Genomic DNA, 19,520 nt, shown 5'->3' with positions numbered 1-19,520 from the left:
AAATTGAAGCAACACTTGGGTGGACAACGCTTCAATACAGATGAAGAGGTGAAGGAAGCGGTCAGCAAGTTCATCGACGGCCTAGCGGCGGAGTTCTTCGAAGAGGGTTTTCAGAAGTGGATAACTCGTCAGGAAAAATGCGTAGAAAAATCTGGCGACTATGTAGAAAAATAGTTTAAAGTATAAGCTTTCACATTGTATACTTATTTATGTCAATAAAAAATGTCTTATACCTGCAAAAATTTTGGGAACCTTATTTTTTACTTGCCCCTCGTATCATGTGTATATAGTATGAAAAGTAATGGGCCAAGAACACTATCCTGTGGAACACCAGATATCACGTTCCTATACTCACTATGGTGCCCATCTAAAAGAACTCTTTGAGATCTATTTCTTAAAAAATCAATAATAATGCTAAGAAACGACCCACCCACTCCCAACTGTTTGAGTTTGAAAACAAGGGCCTCATGATTAACACGGTGAATGGCAGCACTAAAATCAAGGCCAATCATACGAACTTCCTGACCACAATCGAGGGATTTCTGTACATCATTGAAGATTGTAAGAAGGGCATCACATGCTCCTAGGCCTTTACGAAAACTAAATTGAAAACTAGGGAATAGATGGTTACCTTCAGCAAACCTATTAAGACGTTTTGCCAGAAGACGTTCAAATTTTTTAGATGATATGGGAGTTATGGAAATTGGGCGGTAATCAGTTGGACTTGAGCTACCACAAACACATTTACACAGAGGAGTAACATTACCAATTCTCCAACAAGTACTAAATGCTCCTCTTCTTGCTAACTTGCGCAAAATAACAGATAACTTTGAAGCTAAGAAATCTGCAGTCTATAAAAAACAAAGGAAAAATACCATTTGGGTCTACACCTCCATAAGCATCAAGGTCCATCAACAGAGCTTTAATTTCACGAGATCGAAAAGCTAAACTAGTTAGTTTAGCCTTAGGAAAACAGGAATGAGGAAGTTCAAGTCTTTCATTACTCTGTTTACTGTCAAAAACATCAGCCAAAAGGGTTGCCTTTTCCTTTGGACAGTGAGTGACTGAGCCATCAGGTTTAAGTAAAGGAGGAGCGGTTGCCTCTACACCAAAGAGTGCAGATTTAAGGATAGACCACCATTTATGTTCCTGAGTTGTACCAGAAAGGGTTTCTTTTATGGTTAATTTGTATTTCTTTTCAGTTGAAGCATAAACTCTCGGAGCAAAAGCTCTAAGCTGAGTATAGTTATTCCAGGTCAAATCTGATCAGTTACCCTTCCAAAGATGATAGGCCTCCTGCTTCTCCAAATAAGCACGTCTACGATCATCATTGAACCACGGTTTGTCCTTCACTCGGTACCTTAGCACACGAGAAGGGATACGCCTATCAATTATGTTGACTAGATTCTCATTCAAAGGGACAACAGGATCAACACTACTATATAATTGTGACCAATTCATGCGCAAAAGATCATGCAAAATCACATTCCAGTCTGCTTGAGATTTCATATAAATTTTACAAGATTATGATAAATCAGGGACAGGCTGCTCAGTCTTCACTACTAATGAAATCAAGGATAATATCAGATGTCCCGACTGGAGAACCAACCTTACTTGCTATAACTCCAGGGGAGTCAGTGTATACGAGGTCCAAGCAATTACCAGACCTGTGAGTAGCTTCATTTATGATTTGCTCACAGCCTGATTCAGAGGAAAATTCTAAAGCTCTTAAGCCATGGCGATTGGTAGGAGAAACCAAATTTAACCACTCCTTCACCTTCTTTAGCTCACGCATTAAAATCACCAACAAAGACAAAAGTGGCCTCTCTATCATCTTGTATCTTAGCCATAATGGTAAGAAGACAATCGAAAATAGATTCATCCCTATCTGGATTCCGGTAGATCAAACACAAATAGAAGTTGTTATGCCTGCCACAAACTTTTATTACCAGATTTTCATGACACCCACATTGATAGCAAGACTTATGAGTAGCATGGTACTCAGTCGTAATATACACTGCCATTCCCCTGGCACTAGGAATGGCATCGCGTTTCAAAGTTATTGGCTTCTTAAAACCAGTTATAAGGAGATCAGATGAGTGCCTCATATTAGAAACCAAAGTTTCTGAGCACAAAAGAATATCATACAGTCTGGACGTAACTGTAAGGTCTTGAATATTTGTATGAAAACCATGAATAAGTATTGCAATACAGTAGACCACCTTGACGAAATCTAGGACATACTGGCCCGCATTTCGCTCAGTATCTCAAGACAGCATAAGAATTAATGGTAATAAAAAAAGATACATCATATTTAAAAACTGAATTAACAAGAATATTACATACATACATATACCAAGGCACTTCCCCCAATTTTGGGAAGTAGCCGACATCAACAAATGAAACAAAACAAAAAGGGGACCTCTACTCTCTACGTTCCTCCCAGCCTGACAAGGGACTCAGCCGAGTTCAGCTGGTACTGCTAGGGTGCCACAGCCCACCCTACCCTGTTATCCACCACAGATGAAGCTTCATAATGCTGAATCCCCTACTGCTGCTACCTCCGCAGTCATCTAAGGCACCGGAGGAAGCAGCAGAGCCTACCAGAACTGTGTCACAATCGCTCGCCATTCATTCCTATTTCTAGCACGCTCTCTTGCCTCTCTCACATCTATCCTCCTATCACCCAGAGCTTTCTTCACTCCATCCATCCACCCAAACCTTGGCCTTCCTCTTGTACTTCTCCCATCAACTCTTACATTCATCACCTTCTTTTGCAGACAGCCATTTTCCATTCTCTCAACATGGCCAAACCACCTCAACTCATTCATATCCACTTTAGCTGCTAACTAATTTCTCACACCCGTTCTCACCCTCACCACTTCGTTCCTAACCCTATCTACTCGAGATACACCAGCCATACTCCTTAGACACTTCATCACAAACACATTCAATTTCTGTCCCTCCATCACTTTCATTCCCCACAACTCCGATCCATACATCACAGTTGGTGCAATCACTTTCTCATATAGAACTCTCTTTACATTCATGCCCAACCCTCTATTTTTTACTACTCCCTTAACTGCCCCCAACACTTTGCAACCTTCATTCACTCTCTGATGTACATCTGCTTCCACTCCACCATTTGCTGCAACAACAGACCCCAAGTACTTAAACTGATCCACCTCCTCAAGTAACTCTCTATTCAACATGACATTCAACCTTGCACCACCTTCCCTTCTCGTACATCTCATAACCTTACTCTTACCCACATTAACCCTTTTACCCCCAGGGTATTTGGAAATTTCCAACCCTTAACCCCCATGGGGTTATTTTTTTTCAAGCACATTTTGCTGTATATTTTTTTTAAATTGCTCTAACAGCCTTAATTTTTGTCATAGAGAGGTCAGGTTGGTCTCATTCTCTTGGAAAATGCCTGAAGTTTCTCAAAAAATTATCAAAAATATGCAAAAAAAAATTTAAATTGCAGTTTTTTGTAAGGACGTACGGGTACGTCCATGGGGGTAAAGGGATGAGTTTTGTGAAACGTACCAGTACGTCCATGGGGGTAAAGGGATGAGTTTTGTGAAACGTACCAGTACGTCCTTTGGGGGTAAAAGGGTTAACTCTCAACTTCTTTCTCTCACACACCCTTCCAAATTCTGTCACTAGTCGGTCAAGCTTCTCTTCTGTGTCTGCAACCAGTACAGTATCATCCGCAAACAACAACTGATTTACCTCCCATTCATGGTCATTCTCGTCTACCAGTTTTAATCCTCGTCCAAGCACTTGAGCATTCACCTCACTCACCACTCCATCAACATACAAGTTAAACAACCACGGCGACATCACACATCCCTGTCTCAGCCCCACTCTCACCGGAAACCAATCACTCACTTCATTTCCTATTCTAACACATGCTTTACTACCTTTGTAGAAGCTTTTCACTACTTGCAACAACCTTCCACCAACTCCATATAACCTCATCACATTCCACATTGCTTCCCTATCAACTCTATCATACGCTTTCTTCAGAAACATAAACGCAACATACACCTCCTTACCTTTTGCTAAATATTTCTCGCAAATCTGCCTAACTGTAGAAATTGATTTATACAACCCCTACCTCTTCTAAAACCACCCTGTACTTCTAAGATTGCATTATCTGTTTTATCCTTAATCCTATTAATCATTACTCTACCATACACTTTTCCAACTACACTCAACAAACTAATACCTCTTGAATTACAACACTCATCCACATCTCCCTTACCCTTATATAGTGGTACAATACATGCACAAACCCAATCTACTGGTACCATTGACAACACAAAACACATATTAAACAATCTCACTAACCATTCAAGTACAGTCACACCCCCTTCCTTCAACATCTCAGCTCTCACACCATCCATACCAGATGCTTTTCCTACTCTCGTTTCATCTAGTGCTCTCCTCACTTCCTCTATTGTAATCTCTCTCTCATTCTAATCTCCCATCACCGGCACCTCAACACCTGCAACAGCAATTATATCTGCCTCCCTATTATCCTCTACATTCAGTAAACTTTCAGAATATTCTGCCCACCTTTTCCTTGCCTCCTCTCCTTTTAACAACCTTCCATTTCCATCTTTCACTGTCTCTTTAATTCTTGAGCCAGCCTTCCTTACTCTCTTCACTTCTTTCCAAAACTTCTTCTTATTCTCTTCATATGACTGACCCAATCCCTGACCCCACCTCAGGTCAGCTGCCCTCTTTGCCTCACGTACCTTGCGCTTTACTTCCACCTTTTTCTCTCTATATTTATCATACTTTTCTATACTATTACTCTGCAGCCATTCTTCTAAAGCCCTCTTTTTCTCTTCCACTTTTACCTTCACTCCTTCATTCCACCATTCGCTGCCCTTCCTCATGCTGCCTCCAACAACCTTCTTGCCACACACATCACTTGTAATCCCAACAAAATTTTCTTTTACTAACTTCCACTCCTCCTCTAAATTACCAGCTTCTCTTACTCTTACTTCGTTATATGCCATTTTCAACCTTTCCTGATATTTACTTTTTACCCCCGGTTTTATTAGCTCTTCAACCCTCACTAGCTCCCTTTTACATCCACCTACTCTATTCCCCCACTCTTTTGCTACAACTAATTTTCCCTCCACCAAAAAATGATCAGACATACCGTTAGCCATACCCCTAAACACGTGCACGTCTTTCAATCTTCCAAACATTCTTTTAGTTATCAACACATAATCCATTAACACCCTTTCTACTACTCTTCCATTTGCCACTCTTACTCATGTATACTTGTTTTTATCTTTTTGAAAAAGCTAGCACTTATTACCATCTCTTGTTCAACACGCATATCTACCAGTCTCTCACCACTCATTTTCACCTGGTACGCCATACTTCCCAATGACACCTTCTACCTCTCCAGCGCCCACTCTAGCATTTAAGTCACCCATGACAACTACATATTTCCTTCTACCCAGTCCTTCTACACACCTAGTTAATTTATTCCAGAACTCATTCCGCTCTTCTTCACTTTTCTCACAAAACAAAACAAAAACAATATGTTCAAAAATATAAGTAAAGTGATTGATCAACCGCATAGACTAAAGATAAAAAGTCGGAAAAATTGGTTAACATGGAGGAGCCGTTACACCATGCAAAGCTAAATACCCTCCAGGATAGCCACTTCAACTGAAGGGAGGAGAGTAAGGAGGGTTTTGAAAAGCAAAAGAAACAGATAAGGAAAAGACAACCTCTTGATAAACCTCCAGGCATCTATGGCCCTTCTATTAAGCCTGCCCAACACACCATTCAAAAAAACAAGAGGAAAAATAAAAACAAGATGGAATAGTGTTCCCGAGTGTACCCTCAAGCAAGAGAACTCTAACCCAAAACAGTGGAAGACTATGGTACATAGGCTATGGCACTACCCAAGACTAGAGAACAATGGTTTGATTTTGGAGTGTCCTTCTCCTAGAAGAGCTTCTTACCATTGCTAAAGTCTCTCTTCTACCCTTACAAAGAGGAAAGTAGCCACTGAACAATTACAGTACAGTAATTAGCCCCTTGAGTGAAGAAGAATTGTTTGGTAATTTCAATGTTGTCAGTGTATAAGGAAAGACAAAAATGTGTAAACACTTATAAAAACGGCTAAGTAAAGTGATTCAAGAACATTTCCTACTTCATTACACACAAAGTGCATCTCTTTAGTCAACAAACTTACAATACCCGAGTTTAAAGATTTTTGTTTACGAGATACAATGATGGGGTCAAAACTAGAAAGCAAATTCAAAACTGAGACAATATTATGTAACAAAAGAAGTTTTATACAAGTCAGTACATTTCTGCATTATAAAACATTTAATGGCTTAGCAGGAACTGGAATTGGTTGCCTTTCTTTAATCTAAGACTATAATATATTTATTCATCCATCACAAAGTTGATAACTTAAGGATATAACCAGTCTTAAAAGAGGCCACTTCCAGGGCTTTGGAAGAATAAGAAGTTTCCAAACTCACCGTACTCAACGTAGGGTATTTTTTAGCAATAAGGTTATGTATGGTTTTAAATGGAGACAATTTCTCTCTCATGGTTTCCATGTTTTCTTGCTCTTCATCTTCATATGTCATTTGTTGAACTGAGGGAAAATCACCTGATTTTTCATTTTGTTTACAACTCAAGTGGATGCTGTGCATGTGTGTGGAAGACTCATTTTGTCATTACCCAGCCTGAATTATTCCTTGATGAGTCAGTGGTTGAGCTTGCAATCAAACGGAACACACAGGCAAGAAAAGCATGCTGCAAACAATTTAATTTAGTTGAAACTTCATTTACCACAAAATTTGGGGGATCATACAATAGCCAACCCATCCACCTATGTAATATGTTATATGTTATGAGGGCTTACTTTAGCTAGTGGATTAATAATAGGATCCAGACAACCCACTTGGTGTTCTGCCTTACAATCTAGTTGTCTTAAATAGGAGACTATGGTTATGGCATGCAAGGGTTTAGCAGCAGAAGGGTCTAAAGTAATGAAAGAATTTTAGGTTCTGTGAAAGGGGTTCAAATCTCTAATAAGCAGTGAGCATTCAGAACCATTTCTGATATAAACAATAACACTAGACTCAACTTGGGGAGTTTGGTTAGGTTGGCAACTGGGAGTTTAGGACCTGAATTACCACTTTTAAGTGAGGATTCACTGGACTTCTGAACTCCAACAAAGGAAGCTAATGATGTCAAGAACATATTAAGCTTATTACTATTAGATATTGGCAGATTATGTGAATTGTCTAAAGTTGAAGGTTTGTCATTATTGTAGTCATCCCTGCTACGGTCAAATGGCCCAGTGTTCTGTGGCTTTTCCTTGAACTAACTGCAAGTTCCCTTTAGCATTTTGAACTATTAACTTGATCGGTTGCCATTGAAACATACTTTTCCAGGAGAAGTACCTTGAGGGAAATGCATTTTCCACAAGTTATTTAAATCACAGTATTGTCCCTAACACAATACACGAAGGGAATACAGATAATGAACTTCCAGAAGTAATTCCCATGTACACTCCACACAGTAAAAATAGCCTAGTGAGGAAAGGAAATAAGGGAATAAATAAACAAGAAAAGTAATTAACAATTAGAATAAAATATTTTAAGAACAGTAACAACATTAAAATAAATATTCCATATATAAACTATAAAAATTTAACAAAACAAGAGGAAGAGAAATAAGAAAGACTAGTGTACCCGAATGTACCCTCGAGTAAGAGAACTCTAACCCAAGACAGTGGAAGACCATGGTACAGAGACTATGGCACTACCCAATACTAGAGAACAGTGGTTTGATTTTGGAGTGTCCTTCTAGAAGAGCTGCTTACTAGATGTAAAGAGTCTCTTTTACCCTTACCAAGAGGAAAGTAGCCACTGAACAATTACAGTGCAGTAGTTAACTTCTTGGGTGAAGAAGAATTGTTTGGTAATCTCATTGTTGTCCAGTGTATGAGGATAGAGAAGAATCTGTAAAGAATAGGCCAGACTATTCGATGTATGTGTAGGGAAAGGGAAAATGAACTGTAACCAGGTAGAAGGATCCAATGTAGTACTGTTAGTCAAAGAACCCAAGAACTCTCTAGCTGTAATATCTCAAGAGGTGGCTGGTGCCCTGGCCAGCCTACTACACTTATGATAATCATTATCTGGTTGGGGCACGGGCGTATTAGCCCAATTAATTGTTGATACTGTAGTTTTGCTGCTATTTGATGCCCATCATCTGCTGCAAGGGTTATGAATTTGAAAGGATTAAAAGACAAGGTCTCTTGCATGAAGATAACCCTTTAAAAAAACAGCTGAAGTTAGACTAGGGCAATAATGTTATGGAATGAATTTCCAACATAAAGAAAAAATTATAACAAGTCTGATTTCTCATGTATTTTGCTAAGTGATGTGGAAAAATATCCTACGAATATAGATACCTTTGAATATATTTTTGAGGAACAAAATTTGGCAAAGCAGGATGCTTAATATTGACCGTTACTTATTTACGAAGAGAAACCTGAAGCTTATGATTTTTTGCATTTTCATCAATTTTAATATTATTTTTTCCCAGATTTAAATAGATTAGAAGAATGGACCACCATAATTCCCCTGGATCCAGCGGATATGGAATGGTATGAATCAGACTCGGATGATGATGATGATGATGATGATGAAGAAGATGATGACATGGATGAAGATGATGAGGAGGAAAGTAATGGGGGCGATAAGAGCATGGATGTTGATGAATAGGGTGCTTGTTTTGATTTTAAAGTCACGCAGCCTATATATTTCATAGCAGAAATAATGTTGCTTAATCAGTATCCTTTCTGACAAATTATGAAACCACGCAAGTATTGTTGTTCAATTCTACTTCAATTTTCAAAAAATTAATTATTTTACTATATTTATAATCTATGTAATCTTTCAGATTTTACATTGTAGACTTTTATTTTTATCTAGTTTTTGTAAACTCGAAATATTTTGTTCACATGTAACTGGGTATTAACATTGACTACAATGCTTTCTTTGGATTTACGTTGGAATAAATTTTTTACAAGTACAGAATATTATAGCAAAGACTGCTAAGAAGTTAGTAAAACTCTTTTATTTAAGTGGAACAGTTTTCCTACTGAGGAATTCATTTTTGTTGTTGTCAGTGAATCATAATTGTTATACCAAACAGCGGTTTCCTTCTCCTCACTGAAGTTCTTACCCTTACACGATGTTGTATTTTCATACAAATATGCTGTCATATTGGTATCTGGCAGACATCTCTTGACGTATGTGCAGTCTCTATGACCCAAGAGGCAGAAATGTGCATTTTTTGGTGTATATGGCAGCAACAAGATTTAAGCTATTAATTGGCAACTCTATATTCTGGGAGCCCCATAATCTAATTCTCATTCAGACAATATTTGTAAGTACCACCAGTTACTACTTGTTTTTAGCCGTGAAAATATGTGAACAGAGCCTACCTGGTATGTCGCCTGCATAGACTGTGACCCTCCTTATATGCGGGTTTGCTCTTTGTGGATTGTTTGTTCGCGATAGAGAATACTGTAACATATTAAATAAAAAATCACATTCTCAGTGTTTTGAGATAGTTATTCTCGCAGGTCAACATTTTCAAACTAACCGTGCAAAGCAGAACAGCCTAACTTTATAGCTACACGTAAAATATTCAGTGATAAACCCTTTGTATAATATTTCTAATACACTAATAAAAATGATAAAAACAAGTTCATAAATACATAATTTTTAAGTAATATTTGATATATATGTAATATATATTGCCGATGAAAAATATAAATATGCATCACAGTTAAGAGAAGATTTCTCTCTCTCTCTCTCTCTCTCTCTCTCTCTCTCTCTCTCATTATGTATGCTTGAATAATTTTCTGTTAGAAGATTTGTCATTTCAGTGAAGAAAAATAAGGAAATTAGAATGAATATAGAATTATCAGTAACTTCCTTTTGTTCCATAACTGAAATACAAACCACGCTATTTAATAAGGGTAATTACTTTCGGCGTAGCTGAAATGACAAGCCATCAGAATTTTAACGAGGGTTTACTACCCCATCGCTAGTTAGTGGGGGGTAGGGAGGGTAGCTTGCTACCCCCCCCCCCCCCACACACACACACCTGTGTTTGAGCTCACTTTGCTCTCGGCTCGGGTGGTAGTCGGACGTGTCTGCTGTCACCCTCGCCTTCTTTGACAGCCATTGCTAATCTTTTTGCTTTTCCTTTGACAGAGTGTGTGTGAAGTTGGCCTCTGCTATGGGTAAGTGTCCTGGATTACCTAACTGCCCTTGTGGCACGTATATGTCGGCGGTCGAAACAGACCCCCACACCTTGTGTCCTTACTGTAGGGGCCAGCGGTGTGATAGGAATAATGTGTGTGGTGAGTGTAGGGAGTGGTCTACCTCCCAGTGGGGGGAGGTTTTCTCGGCGCCGGAAGAAGTCCAGACGGGATATTTCTCCTTCGAAGGTTTCTTTGAAAGAAGAAAATCCCAAGGGCTCTTCTTCAGTGGCCCAAACCTCCTCCGAAGCTCCCACTCGATCGGTTTCTTCCAAGAAACTGTCGAGTGGTAGCGTAGGCCGTAGTTCTGTTGACCGATCTTGGGGTTTGGGAGATGGAGTTGCCTCCCATAGCGAGGCAGCTTCTCCTCCTCCCCCAGGGGAGGATTTTAATGTACCTATATCTAATAATGATTTGTTACAGCTTTGGGCTTCCTTGGGGCTTGAGGGTTCGCCCTCCAAGGAAGCCTTGCTTGACATGATCAGGTTGGGGGCAGCTGTCAAACAATCGCCGACTTTAGCAGAGGTTGATCCTCTGTCTATCGTCGACGTTGTTGTGGCAGAGGCTTCCGATGAGTTGTTTCAAACCTCTGCTCCTGATGTTCCCGATGTAGCCGCAGAGAAAATCCCAAGGGCTCTTCTTCCATGGCACAAACCTCCTCCGAAGCTCCCACTCGATCAGTTTCTTCCGAGAAACTTTCGAGTGGTAGCGTAGGCCGTAGTTCTGTTGACCGATCTTGGGGTTTGGGAGATGGAGTTGCCTCCCATAGCGAGGCAGCTCCTCCTCCTCCCCCGGGGGAGGATTTTAATGTACCTACAGTGAGCCCTCGTTTATCGCGGTAGATAGGTTCCAGACCCGACCGCGATAGGTGAAAATCCGCGAAGTAGTGACACCATATTTACGTATTTATTTAACATGTATATTCAGACTTTTAAAACCTTCCCTTGTACGTAGTACTGTTAACAAACTACCCTTTAATGTACAGAACACTTAATGCATGTACTACAGTACCCTAAACTAAAACAGGCACAAATATTAAAGGCGATTTTATATCATGCGTTTCCTAAACACGCCAAAAAGCACGATAAAAAATGGCAACCAATGTTTTGTTTACGTTTATCTCTGATCATAATGAAGAGACAAACGCATTTACACATCTGTGCATCGATTATATTGATTATTCAGTACAGTATGTTGATTTTGTTATTACCAATGTTTTACTTAATTTTTCTTAGGACTTCCAAATGAAATGTTTTTCTTTATGACGCCGCCTGAAACGACGGCGTCATAAAGTACGCTCAGTAAACAACCACGCTCAGTAAACAAACGAAGGCATTTAACGCGCATGATGAAAGTGCTAAATAATGATATTACAGTAAAAGCTTTTAGAAAATGTGTTACAGTATTACAAATATTATTTACTGTATCTTATAAAATCATACAGTACATACGTAGCAAAGCAGGAAAACAATTAACGAGAGAGAGAGAGAGAGAGAGAGAGAGAGAGAGAGAGAGAGAGAGAGAGAGAGAGAGTGTTGTTTTACGTACGTACGGTAAATAAATTTTAAACAAAAAAATATGATAGGTTATAACATGTATATTCAGACTTTTAAAACCTTCCCTTTAACTTAATGCATACAGTACTAAACTAAAACAGGCACAAATATTAAAATGTTAAAATATTAAAGTAAAAAATAAAGATTGTTACTGTACTGTACTCACCACGAAAGAAGTTGAAGAAAGACTTGAATGATGATGGCGATGAATTTGCTGCACAGTAGAAATGATGATGATGAAGCTGATGATGTCTTCTACTGTGCAGCCAATGATAGTATTTTACGTCTCTTCAGACAGAGGTGTCTTTTCCTGGGACACCTCATCAAATTCTTCCTGGGAAACTTCTTCAATTTCTTCCGAAGGCCGACTAGCAGGAGGAACTGGCTCTTTTTTGCGAGGCTGGAAGAACATTGTGATTGGAAGTTGCTGCCGCTGCTTCTTTTTTCGCTCGAAGAGCATCCTGTAGGGAGTCATGTCTTCATTGATTTTGTTGTAATATTGCATGGAACGAACCATATCCTCGTCCCACTCTTGCGACAATTCTTTCAACTCCTTCGCAAGGTTGCAGAGCTTGGCAAGCCGTTCTAATGTTAAGCCCGTTTCTTCGACATTTTCTTGGGTCTCTTCCTGCGTTTCACTCTCTTCTTCACTGGCCGATTTCGTCAGGTCTTCTAGGTCTGCGTCAGTTAGCGGCTGGGAATGGCAGTCCAACAACTCGTCGACGTCTTCAATCGTCATGTCGCCAAACCCGTCACCTCCAATTATCGCAGCCAACTGCACAGATTTGCGTATTGCAGAGTGTTGAATTTCAGACAGAGTAAATCCCTCGTCGTCGTAAACAATCGGGGCCACAACTTCTTCCAGCTCGCATTAACGGTTGCAGGTTTCATTTCTTGCAGTGCCTTCTGAATGTTTTGCAGGCACGTGGCTATGGTGTACTGCCGCCAGTACGCCTTCAAATTGAAATTTTCATCTTCGTCTTCTTGGGCAGCATCCACACACGCAACGAGATTCGCCAAGGTATTCTTCGTGTAGAGGGCCTTGAATGCCCTGGTAACCCCCTGGTCCATCGGTTGAATTAATGACGTGGTGTTGGGTGGCAGGAACTCAATCTGAATGCCCTCATGCGACAGGTCAGTTGCGTGTCCACCAGCGTTATCCATAAGGAGAAGGATCTTGAATGGCAAGCCCTTCTCTACGAGATATTTGCTGACTTGCGGGATAAAACACTGGTAGAACCAGTTGGAGGTCAGCATCTTCGTAATCCATACTTTTTGATTATGCATCCAGTACACGGGAAGGAGATTCTTATTTTTATTTTTCAAAGCGCGAGGATTTTTCGACTTGTAAATAAGCCCCGGCTTTAGCAAAAATCCAGCAGCATTGCCACACATCACGAGGGTAACGCGATCCTTGAATGCTTTAAAGCCAGAGGCTTTGGCTTCTTCTTTGAACAGGGAAGTTCGCGACGGCATTCTCTTCCAAAACAAGCCGGTCTCATCCATATTAAACACTTGTTCCGGCTTGTATCCACCTTCAGCGATAATATTCTTGAACGTCTCGTTCGCGTAAGTTTCAGCAGCTGCAGTGTCAGCGGAAGCAGCCTCGCCATGCAGGGAAACGCTTTTCAGGCCGAAGCGTTTCTGAAACTTCGCGAACCATCCTTTGCTGGCGGAAAAACGTTGTTTCTGAGGCTGGGAATCAGTGGATGTCCCTGGTTGAGGTTCATCTGCATCATCATCTTCTTCAGCATGGTCGCCATCGTCGTCTTGAGGTTCCTTTGCCGCAAGATTCTCATACAAGCTCAAAGCCTTGGTTCGGATGGTGTTCGTATCCAAGGCTATGTTCTTCTTCCGGCAGTCGGCAATCCACACTGCTAAAGCACCTTCCATGCGTATGATCGTTTTATTACGCGTGGTAACGACTCGCTTCGCTGATCTGCTAAAGGTGATGGCAGCCGTCTTTCTAATATTCGCCTCGTCCTTCTTGATATAGCGAACGGTGGATTCGTTCACTCCAAAATGGCGGGCTGCGGCCGCGTAACTTCTTCCTTCTTTTAACATATCGAGAAGCGTCACCTTCTCAGCCATCGTCATCATCTTTCGGTGGCGTTTAGGCTCGCTACCTGCCTTAGTAGAAGCAGAACGCTTGGGAGCCATTGTACAGTAGGGTTTAACAGAAAGTTCAACAAAAAGTTCAACTTAAAACAGTCACGCACAGCACAGATTAAAGTTCACAATAACGTAGCAACATCTACACAGCGATACAGCGGGAGACAAAGTGGCCGCGAAAAGATGCTGGAGGTTGGAGAAGCAGTCAAAACACCAATCACAGGCTAGATTACAAAACTATCAGCGCTTGAACCAATCACAATCCGTCTTATATGCTATGTAGTAGTTACCAATTCAAAGTACAAGGTACCCTACGTACAGTATACAGTACAGCTTTACGTACGCTATTTTACGCTTGTTTTGTTGTAGAATATGTCTCTCTCTCTCATCACTGTTTTTGTTTCTTGTCCTATTGTGTGTTTTATTGGATCTCTCTCTCTCTCTCTCATCACTGTTTTTGTTTCTTGTCCTATTGTGTGTTTTATTGGATATCTCTCTCTCTCTCTCTCTCTCTCTCTCTCTCTCGTACGCTTATTCGAGATGTGATTTTTGCAACAAAGAATATTATTGGATGCAGTACTACGTATGTATACATACAAAAGATTCATGGAAAAGATGCACATCCATTACATTTGTAGTACAGTAGTAGCCATCAGTAGTCTTACACCATTCTAATACGGTATGACTGCATCTGATTTGTGTTTCATGTTCGATTTATTGGATATCTCTCTCTCTCTCTCTCTCTCTCTCTCTCTCTCTCATCACTGTTTTTGTTTCTTGTCCTATTGTGTGTTTTATTGGATCTCTCTCTCTCTCTCTCTCTCTCTCTCTCATCACTGTTTTTGTTTCATTTCTCATTCTATGTGTGTCAATCTCTCTCTCTCTCTCTCTCTCTCTCTCTCTCTCTCGTACGCTTATTCGAGATGTGATTTTTGCAACAAAGAATATTATTGGATGCAGTACTACGTACGTATACATACAAAAGATTCATGGAAAAGATGCACATCCATTACATTTGTATTACAGTAGTAGCCATTAGCAGTCTTACACCATTCTAATACGGTATGACTGCATGTGATTTGCGTTTCATGTTCGATTTAATTTTACTACGTACTGTATACTGAATTATCGTATGATCACATTCTCTTTTCGTGTTTTATTTCTTTCTGTACTGAATTATATGTCATATGTAATGCAATGAACAATCAGTAAGAGCAGATATTACTAATTACAGTATTAATGGAATTACAGGTAACGGAATATCGTATTTGGGGTCTTCATATATCGCGGTATTTTCAAAATTTCCGGAAAATCCGTGATATGTTTATATATATGGGTTATGAAAAAAATCCGCGAAGTGGTGAATCCGCGATGGTCGAACCGCGAAGTAGCGAGGGCTCACTGTATATCTAATAATGACTCTACCAGCTACATCTCTGGGCCTCTCCGCAGATCGTTCGCGATCTCCTTCGGTGGAAGGTCGTCCTTACAAAGGGCACGCCGACCTTCCACCCACCAGACCTACTGACCGGCCGTCGCCGTTCCTGGCTGCTGACGCGCTGTGGGCGCCAACTCATCCCGTTGTAAAACGGGCAACAGTCCCTTCGGGGCATCAAAGGCTTTCACACAAATTTGTGCATAAGTCCCTTACGCGCCAGGGCTCCCCTGCGCGCAAGCGCTCGCCTGCAGATGATGTTCCTGTTATAGCTCACCTGCGCGCCAGCGCTCTCCTGATCGCCAGCGCGCTACTGCACACCCTCATCCTCCTGCGCGCCCCTGTTCTCCTGCGCACCAGCGCTCGCCTGCGTGCTAGTACTTGCCTGCTCGCCTGCGCGCCAGCGCTCGCCTGCTCGGCAGTGCTCTCCTGCGCGCCAGCACTCGCCTGCGCGCCACCGATCTCCTGCGCGCCACCGATCTCCTGCGCGCCCACGATCTTCTGATCTGGGCGCAATGGGGAAGTTAACCTCTCCCCCCTGCTTGCCAGGGCTCACCAACGCACCATCGATTGCCGACGCGCCATCGGACCCCGCCTGCGCGCCATCCTTCACAAGCACGCACAGTCTCCGACACGCGCCCACGATCACCACAGCCAGATGTGCGCTCTCATGGGCGCCCACGCGCAAGGGATATATCTCCTGCGCGCGCGCGTCCAACGATATCGCCCGCACGTTCTCTTCTTCCAGACCCTGCGCGCCCGCGAACAATCGCCTTCGCGCGCACGAGCGCTCATTCAGCCTTCTGCGCGCCCTCTGCCATCTCCAGCCCGCGCCCCTGCGTGCCATCGCTCACCCGCGCGCGCCATCATTCGCCCGTTCGCGCGAACAATCTCCCGCGCACGACCCAGGGCAATTCCCATTGCGGGTGGGAGTGAGGATTCCGGATAGTTCTAGGGACTTTTCTCCTTTTCAAGCAAACCCTCCTTTGGTAACTCCTCCTAGGGATCGAACGATCCCCTCCCCTCCATAGGGAGTTTCTGCGCTGTCAGTCAGCAGCCTTGGTCTGGGTCCCTGGTCTGGGTCCCTGGTCAGAGCGGTCATGCAGGCTTTTAAGCTTGTTCTCTCTGAACTGGGCCACAAATCATTGGCAGCTTCTACTCCCCTGAAGAGGAAGAGAGGAGTATCTGACGTGGTATCTTCTCCAAGGGCGAAGCTGACTCCTCGGAAGTTTTTGAGGAAGGCCTCCTCACCCCCCCAGACTTTCACCCCCTCCCCTTCGGACGAAGATTTCCCGTCCTCAGGGGAGTTACGCGAGGTGAGGCGTTCCCCCATCGCACCAATGAGGGAAACCCCACCTCGAGCTGGGAAGTCTTCTCGGGTAGGGGTGGAGAAGAGCCTCCCACCATCACTGTTGGAGTCCTGCATCCTTCCCAAGAGGGAGTCGAAGGACTCTAAGACTTTGCCTAAGTCATCCTCAAGGATTAGACCGGAGCTAGCCAAGCCCTCAGAGAATGTCCACGAGTCCCCCCAAGAAGAGCCTTTGGGGACAGGAGACTTCGCTGTTAGCCCTTCAGGAGGAGAGCTGCAGGAGTCAGAGCATGCGTTCTGGCAGGTTCTGACCCTTATGAGGAATCTCAATGGGTTTACGGATCGAGAGATTACCCCTCGTAAGGCCAAGGACACGGTCTTGGACCAAGTCTTTGGTACTCAAAAACCCTCAAAGGCCAGCACGGCTTTGTCCTGGTCTTAAGGGGTTAAGAGTGCCAGAGACAAGGTCGAAGGCCAGCTCTCCGAGCTTGCCTCCTCCAGCCGATCTAGCGCCGGCAACAAACTCCTACCGCCTCCTCGAGTCCATCAGAGGAGGTACTTTGACATCATGGAGGAGACTTGTTTAGCTCTTCCCTTACACCACTCTTTGGAAGAGCTTACCAGGGGAGTCCCTCTAGAGAGACTCTCCAACCGGCAAGTCTCGTTCTCCGCATTGGAGATCCTTAGCCAGGAGGAGGTAGCGAAGTGTACCATGCAGGCAGCTTCGTGGCTGGACATCTTGCTAGGGTCTCTGGGCATCCTGTTACGATCAGAGGACTTGTCCAAAGAGAGTACCAGGAAGGCCATGGAGACCTTTTTCCTCTCAGGCACTCGTACAATCGAGTTTCTAGCCCACCAAGTCTCGAACTTGTGGGCTAATACCATCTTGAAACTTCAAGATGCGGTGTCTGAGAGATTCCACCAAAAGGTCCCCAGTACCGAGATCAGCAGGCTCAGACATTCTTCCATTATGGGGAAGACCTTGTTCGAGCCTAAGGACGTGGAGCAGGCGGGTGAGAGGTGGAGGAAGTCCAACCAGGACTCTCTCCTACATAGAGCTTTAACATTGAAGCCCTCTAAACCTCCAGCAACCCAGCAATCATGTCCTACCAAGACCACGAAACCGGCAGCTATAGCGAAGACAACGGTGTCTAAGCCCTTTCCTGTCAAGGACAAGAAAGGCAAAAAGAAAGAATCCTAGAGGGAGCGGCCGAGGCCGCAAACGCTAGGATTGGCAGTCCCCCTGCATGTCCACCAGTGGGGGGATGCCTACAAAGTTGCGCAAACAGGTAGCAGCAACTCGGGGCCGATTCCTGGACGATTTCCGTAATCAGTCAAGGATATCGCGTCCCGTTCACAACATCTCTACCTCCCCTGACAGCAAATCCAGTATCGTTGAGCTCCCTTGCCATGGGATCAGCAAGGGGGCAAGCCCTCCGGGCAGAAATCCAGACCATGTTGAAGAAGGGCCCTCTCCAAGAGGTCGTGGACGGGTCCCCAGGCTTCTTCAGTCGACTCTTTCTTGTAAATAAGGCGTCTGGAGGCTAGAGACCAGTCATCGACCTCTCAGCTCTGAACAGGTTTGTCAAGCAGACCCCGATCAGCATGGAGACCGCAGACACGGTCAGACTTGCAGTGAGACTGCAAGACTTCATGTGTACACTGGACCTGAAGGAAGCGTACTTCCAGATCCCAGTCCATCCGTCTTCAAGGAAGTACTTAAGATTCAGCCTAGACAACAAGGTGTACCAGTTCAAGGTGCTGTGTTTCGGTCTCTCCACAGCACCACAGGTTTTCACCAGTGTTCACCCTAATATCGTCGTGGGCACACAGGATTGGCATCCGTCTCCTCCGTTATTTGGATGACTGGCTGATCCTAGAAGACTCGGAGTCAGCCCTTCTTCGACACCGAGACAAACTTCTGGGACTTTGCCAAGATCTGGGGATCATGGTAAATCTCGAGAAGTCTTCTCTGCTTCCCACTCAAAGACTGGTATATCTAGGCATGATCATAGACACCAATCTCCATAAAGCCTTCCCATCAGACGACAGGATAGCAAGGCTGAGGAGGGTCGCGAGTCCTTTCCTCAGACGAGAAGAGCTTCCAACCCAACCGTGGTTACGTCTCCTCGGTCACCTCTCATCCTTGGCCCGTCTAGTTCCTAACGGTCGCCTCAGAATGAGATCCCTCCAATGGCGACTCAAGTCCCGGTGGAATCAAGGTCACGATTCCCCGGACGTCATAATCCTTATGGGTCCTGCGGAACAGACGGACCTTCAGTGGTGGGTGACAGACGAGAACCTACGAAGGAGAGTGGATCTTCACGTCCTCCCCCCAGATTTGATGTTGTTTTCGGACGCCTCAAAGAAAGGGTGGGGGGCCCACGTTCTGCATCACAGGACCTCAGGCCTGTGGTCAGAATCAGAAAAGTGCCTCCATATAAATCTGTTAGAAATGAAGGCCGTATTCCTGGCCCTTCAACAGTTCCAACAATACCTGGCAGGTCACTCTGTGGTGGTGATGAGTGACAACACCACAGTAGTGGCTTACATCAGCAAGCAAGGAGGTACCTTTTCAAAGCAGCTATCCCATCTCGCAGTAGAGATACTGAGATGGACCGAAACCCACTCGATTCCACTATCGGCTTGCTTCATTCCAGGCAAGAGGAATGTGCTCGCCGACAGTCTGAGCAGAGCGTCTCAGATAGTGAGTACCAAGTTGTCTTTGGATCATCTAGTAGCCAACAAAGTCCTGACTTTGTGGGG

The 19,520-nt window shown here is 43.4% G+C and overlaps 1 protein-coding gene across 1 annotated transcript in view; it reads left to right on the top strand.

Moving 5' to 3' along the window:
- The window catches only part of LOC137650048 (kelch domain-containing protein 4), a 160,481-nt gene extending 150,848 nt beyond the window's left edge, over positions 1-9,633 (top strand). The window contains exon 11 of the mRNA XM_068383081.1: positions 8,614-9,633. Within this exon, the coding sequence (XP_068239182.1) occupies positions 8,614-8,792 (179 nt within the window). The 3' untranslated portion in view covers positions 8,793-9,633. The remainder of the gene's footprint in view (positions 1-8,613) is intronic.
- Positions 9,634-19,520: the final 9,887 nt, after the last annotated feature.

This window comes from Palaemon carinicauda, chromosome 1 (genome assembly GCF_036898095.1).
Source record: "Palaemon carinicauda isolate YSFRI2023 chromosome 1, ASM3689809v2, whole genome shotgun sequence".
In the NCBI taxonomy this organism is placed as follows: domain Eukaryota; kingdom Metazoa; phylum Arthropoda; class Malacostraca; order Decapoda; family Palaemonidae; genus Palaemon; species Palaemon carinicauda.
The sequence above is the reverse complement of the archived record's forward strand: the minus strand, read 5'-3'. Positions and strand labels throughout refer to the sequence as shown.